At 40.1% G+C, this 5,228-nt stretch overlaps 1 protein-coding gene across 1 annotated transcript in view; it reads right to left on the bottom strand.

Moving 5' to 3' along the window:
* Window positions 1-1,910: 1,910 nt before the first annotated feature.
* Window positions 1,911-5,228, bottom strand: part of APPL2 (adaptor protein, phosphotyrosine interaction, PH domain and leucine zipper containing 2) — a gene marked incomplete at its 5' end in the record, with an annotated part of 32,934 nt that continues 29,616 nt past the window's right edge. The window contains 5 exons of the mRNA XM_010192320.1: window positions 1,911-2,039; window positions 2,900-2,947; window positions 3,614-3,754; window positions 3,884-3,920; window positions 4,357-4,531. Of these exons, the coding sequence (XP_010190622.1) occupies window positions 1,911-2,039; window positions 2,900-2,947; window positions 3,614-3,754; window positions 3,884-3,920; window positions 4,357-4,531 (530 nt within the window). The remainder of the gene's footprint in view (window positions 2,040-2,899; window positions 2,948-3,613; window positions 3,755-3,883; window positions 3,921-4,356; window positions 4,532-5,228) is intronic.

Here is a 5,228-nt window from a genome sequence, read left to right as displayed (position 1 = left end):
GGCCTTGCAAAACCTCCTTATGGTGCTGGGCTCTGTTATGCCAAGAGCCGGGGCTGCCTTGCCCTCCCTCCTTTTTCAGCCCCGTGCTTGGGGGGGGGGGGCAGAGCACAGCTGATGCCAAACTCACTTTCAGCCCCAAGGTCAAAGGTGTTTGTGTTGCCTGGTGGGAGGTGATGGCCCCAGCAGCACCCAACTGGTGTTCCCTTCACTGGGAAATGAACTGCTGGTGCTGAAGGGCAGGTTCAGGAGGTCCTAATGTGGTCTGTAATCGGAAGTAAATTTGAGTTTTCATCTGATGTCCATCAACAACAGCTGTTTTCAGCTTCTCAGGTACAAAGGACCAAATGTAACACTTAATGTTTCCTAACGCATTGTACAAAAGGGTATTTTGTTACCTCAGTCTCTTTGGTTTGTGAGTAGAGAACATTATGTACATAAAACTCTGTTAATAAATGCAATTTTGAGAAGGTCATTCTTAGTGTCTTCAGTAACATCAGTTCTGCAGGTGTTCTTTTTTTTTTTTTTTGTAAGACAGCTTCAACTTTTATTTATGAAGAAGTTTGTGTCAGTTACTAACAGTTTTCTTCCATGGTTCTTTCAAACATTCACCAACCAGCTAAACTGCATTTATTCCATGTCAAACACTTGCAACCTGGGATCTCTCAGCTGCTGTAGCACAGATTCTGCTTACAGAAACTGCTGTTTCCTCCTAAGTGATTGAGAAGAGTTAAACTAAGGTAAAGGAATTTTTAGCCATTTGTCCCAGTTACCTTATCTTGATTAACACAAACTATAACACTCCCCCTCCCCCAGTAACTACCATTTATTTTGTTTATTTTTGTTCTTGCAAAGTAGTTTCTCATGTTTTCAGGTTAAACCAGAGGGGAAAAAAAAATCTCAACTGATTAGCCAAACACATATGGTGTCTATTTTCAGGAATGTACTATGAGACTGGTCAATACATTGTAGACTAACAATCTAGCATTTTATTGCTCAATTTCTTAAAACCAAGATTGCTGGTAGACTCTGCTGTTGCATGTCACCATCATGTTAAAAATACAAACAATTCTTATTATAAAAGTACTTACTTGTCCTACAATTATCATCTCTGGCAACTTAACTTGTAAGAAACCTAACCATAGAAAAACTTCACACAACTAACATGCCACAATTGTTGACTACTTCTGCTGTTTGCATGTCAGTGGTATTTAGAGGAATAAATCGAGGAGGTACATCATGTCCATTATTTAATAACAATGTGTGAGTGCGGTCCCCGTGAAGGTAAGAGTAGGCACTTGGATTTATTTTTTTTTGTAAGCTTATCCTAGATGCAATATAAAAATAGATTATATTAATAGGAAAAAATTTAGTGTTTAACAAACTGTTTTTTGTAAATAGGCTAGCACAAAAGAGAAATCTTGTTACACTTGGACTAGACTAAAAATAACTTCATCTGAAAATAAAGTAAATAGTGCATTTTTAACCTTCATTCAGATGCACATAATCATGCAAACTATGGAAACTGACTATGGTAGGAAATTTGAGGCCTGGTAGCTGTGAAAGGAGCTGACAGCTTGCACTAATTTCAGTGGAAATGCAGGCTGGTGGCCATGTAAATCTGAAGAAGTGACATGAACCCTTTGTGGCCGACAGCTGCAAGGGGCTAATGCAGAAACCTTCCCCAGGGTTGTCAGCTTCCCAGACACATGCACAAATGCAAACAGCCCCAAAGGCCCAGTCTGTTGCTGTCTCGCTGTAAATCCAGAGGAAACCCCCCTGCAAGGACACAGTCCTCTCTGACAGGACAGGAGGTGGCCTCACATGTGCGCCCATGACTGAAAACCAGAGATTCTTGCAAAATGTCTCTGCTTTTCCTGCTCTCACACAGACTGCAGGAATGATGAGGGCTTTTATGCTTCTGACTCCTCCCCTTCTTCATGTATGGCTCCGTCCTCTTCTGACTGGTCATTCAGAAGCATGAACTTGCCATCATTTGTTAATGGCACAGACTTCATCAGCTGAGCTAATGCTTCTGGGTCCTGAAGGAAAACAAGAGAGAGTTCAGCAGCCTATAGCAATCTATGTGCAGCACAGAGTTTTCCCAGTACTTCTTGTTAAGGTTTTGCAACTTTTTTTTAACGACAACCTTTAGTCTAAAGGTTTGAAAAATAAATAGTGCCTTTTGGTTCAGTAAAACCATCCCTTGGGTATATAAGGAATTTTAAAAAAGTCCTTCAGTTTGAGCCTTTATTTGGCTGTTTCTATCCATCATTGATATAATTACTGAAAAACAAGGAGAAAAATCACTGTTTAAATAAATTTATGATACTTGTGCTTATTCCCTGTGACTGACTGCTCATTCCCCCTAACTGTTCTGAAGTCTTAGCAGCAAAAATGCACAGCAAATGCTAATGTCTTAGTTTCACATCTTTATACAGATACAATTTACCTACAAAGGGGTAGGTAATTTTGCCAGTCATTTTAAGTGTGATTTTTCTTCCCTACGGGAGGAAGGAATATGAGTTTGTAGAAGTGAAAGAGCAATATTTGTGTGTGGTTTATGCTTCATCCCAAAGAGTTTGTTTGGGTATTTTTGAAAACTTTGCTCACAGCTTCCTTTCAAATGTGAACAGCTGGATTTGTATAGTTAGGAGCTTGATTCAGGGTGGCAAACTTTATCTCAAATCAAGCTATTGCAAAGTGAAACTGAGTTTATTTTTTCATTAACTACCCTGGAGCTGTGTTAAAGAATGTTTGCAAAACTTTGTCATTAGGAAGAACAGCAGTTCTTTATTCTTGCACGCACCAGAGGTACCTGGACAGGGCAACCAAAAGCAGAATGTTGCGATTGCAGAAAGCTGCAATCACAACACAGGCATGGGGAATGAAACAAGCTTACCTTCTGTGCCTCAATGATTTCTTTTCCCAAGCTAATGGCATAGCAAATCTAAAACAAGAAATACATGTGAAGTTCAGTTTTGTTTTGTTTCTTAATTGAGACTAAAACACAGAAGTGTCAATGCAAACTTTGTCTTAAATGCAGGTCTAAAAGCAGAGGTGCAATACCAATTCACTATGCTAACTACATAAAAATAAAACTACCTTGGATTTTCCTTCAAAGCTCACTTAGGCTGGTAAATCTTTGTACTCAGTTTTATTCACCAAGCTTTATTTCCAAACCATTTCCAGTGCATGTATGAGAGTTACTGGTTTTAAAGACAAAAATTGTCCAGCACATTATTTATAATAGTCTGTTATTCTCCTATGCAGCACTGACCCAGTGGTGGTAACACAGCATGGCTGCCTCATCTTTGAAAGCTTTACATGTCCCAACATAGCTGACATTCATTTTTGTGAGCGCCAGTGCTAGACAGACTTCTCCCTATCTCTTAATGTTGGTATTAGCAATCACATCCTTTCCTCCTTGTTGTACGTGCTGATGCATTACCTACAAATCTGGTCCTTTTTAGACACCATCCATCAAAGGCTGGCGTGCTTTCTTGGCAAGAAGTTGAGCTGCTCTTGCTTCTATAGCAGTGTTTCCCAGCTGTGCAAGGCAAGAAGCCAAAGATCTCTTTTCTAAATAAAGTATTTTATTAAATGTTACACAAACCTTTTCCCCTTCTGTGTTGCTCTCAAAAACATAAGCACTCATGGATTCTTCTCCCAGAGCCTCACTGAGATGGACCACAAAGCCAATCAGCCGCCTGTTATCCTGATGAGCAGCAAACTGTGTCACACTGGCAAGTTCAAACTGGAAAACAATTATAAAGAATTGATTTTATTAACCAGCATTTGGTTAGCTTGGGCAAGAACTCAGGTTCATGTGACTGAGTAGGCAATGCTGTGGTGGAAAACTAAATTTAAAACAGAAGTTACTTACGCTTGTTCGTGTAACTTGGGTTTGAGGATCTATTAACCTGCAGTTATGTGTAGGGGAAAAAAAATTAAAATAATTTTAGAGTAATTCATAGTAATTTCAGGGTGCTTTAAAATAGTAAATCACTATAGCAGCCTTACAGATGAGGAAACATACATGCACAATTAAATGCTTTATCTGTGATTTCAAGTCAGTTCAATTCCAGACCCTGATTCTCAACTGCTTCACATGTCAGGGTCATAGTGTCTGAATCACCGATGGGGTAAGCAGTCCTGGGCTAAAACACAAACATGCACATGGACATACATTGCAGCTGAAGTGCATGTCTGTATCAACATATTCTGCAGTAGTAAAGTGAATCTCAGGATCTTGTTCCACCAAAGGGTGTACTTGGTAAAACAAAATCAAAAATATTTTACTAATTGTAAATTATATGAGGAGAACTTAATGTTGACAAGCTGAAAATTTTATAGTACCTCAAGTTCTTGCTGGTGACCATGAGGTGGGATTCAGTCATACGGAATATGTTGTGAATAGCACGAGCAGCTAACACTTGTCTCATAGCTTCGTAAATCACCTCACTCGTGTCATCCGACTGAACAGCCATCGATCCTAAAAACCGAACTACAAACATCTGCTGCAGCAGTGAATCTGGAAGATAAAAGGTGTGACTTAATTCACTGTGCTACTTCAATTTTCCAGTGCCAAAAGTTATCAATGACATTATTTTTTTCACTTTGGAAATTCAACAGTAAACTTGCAGGTGGTGACTTCCTGCTGGGAGCCAGGCAGTGCTCTGACCCAGTTTTAAACAGTGTTTGAACTGGCAGTGAGTTGAGGGGAAAAAAACAACAAACCACAGTTGCTTGGAAGCTTTAAAAGTGTAACTGGTCCTTTATGCCTTATTTGATAAGACAGTAAAATTCACTTGCCTATTTTGTTATCAGGTGCACATAAACTGTGATAAATTTATGATTGTGCACCTGTCTTGGCTTCCATCATATTAACTCTTTTCTCTAAACCTTGTACATTCCTCGCTTTCTGCTATGTCACAGAATCACAGAATGGTTTGGGTTGGAAGGGACCTTAAAGCTCATCCAGTCCAACCCCCTGCCGTGGGGAGGGACACCTCCCTCCAGACCAGATTGCTCAATGCCCTGTCCAACCTGGCCTTGAACACTTCCAGGGAGGGGGCATCCACAACTTCCTCGGGCAGTCCCTCTGACTTTCTGTGCAGCTGCTTACAGTGAGGTTTTCATTAGATCCTTCCTTCCTCCCTGTCACCATGAGACTCCTATTTACAACTAGGCATTCATTCTGTGACAAAGCCAGCATTTGCTCAGGCTCC

This window comes from Mesitornis unicolor, unplaced genomic scaffold, assembly GCF_000695765.1.
Source record: "Mesitornis unicolor isolate BGI_N332 unplaced genomic scaffold, ASM69576v1 scaffold8149, whole genome shotgun sequence".
Classification (NCBI taxonomy): domain Eukaryota; kingdom Metazoa; phylum Chordata; class Aves; order Mesitornithiformes; family Mesitornithidae; genus Mesitornis; species Mesitornis unicolor.
The sequence above is the reverse complement of the archived record's forward strand: the minus strand, read 5'-3'. Positions and strand labels throughout refer to the sequence as shown.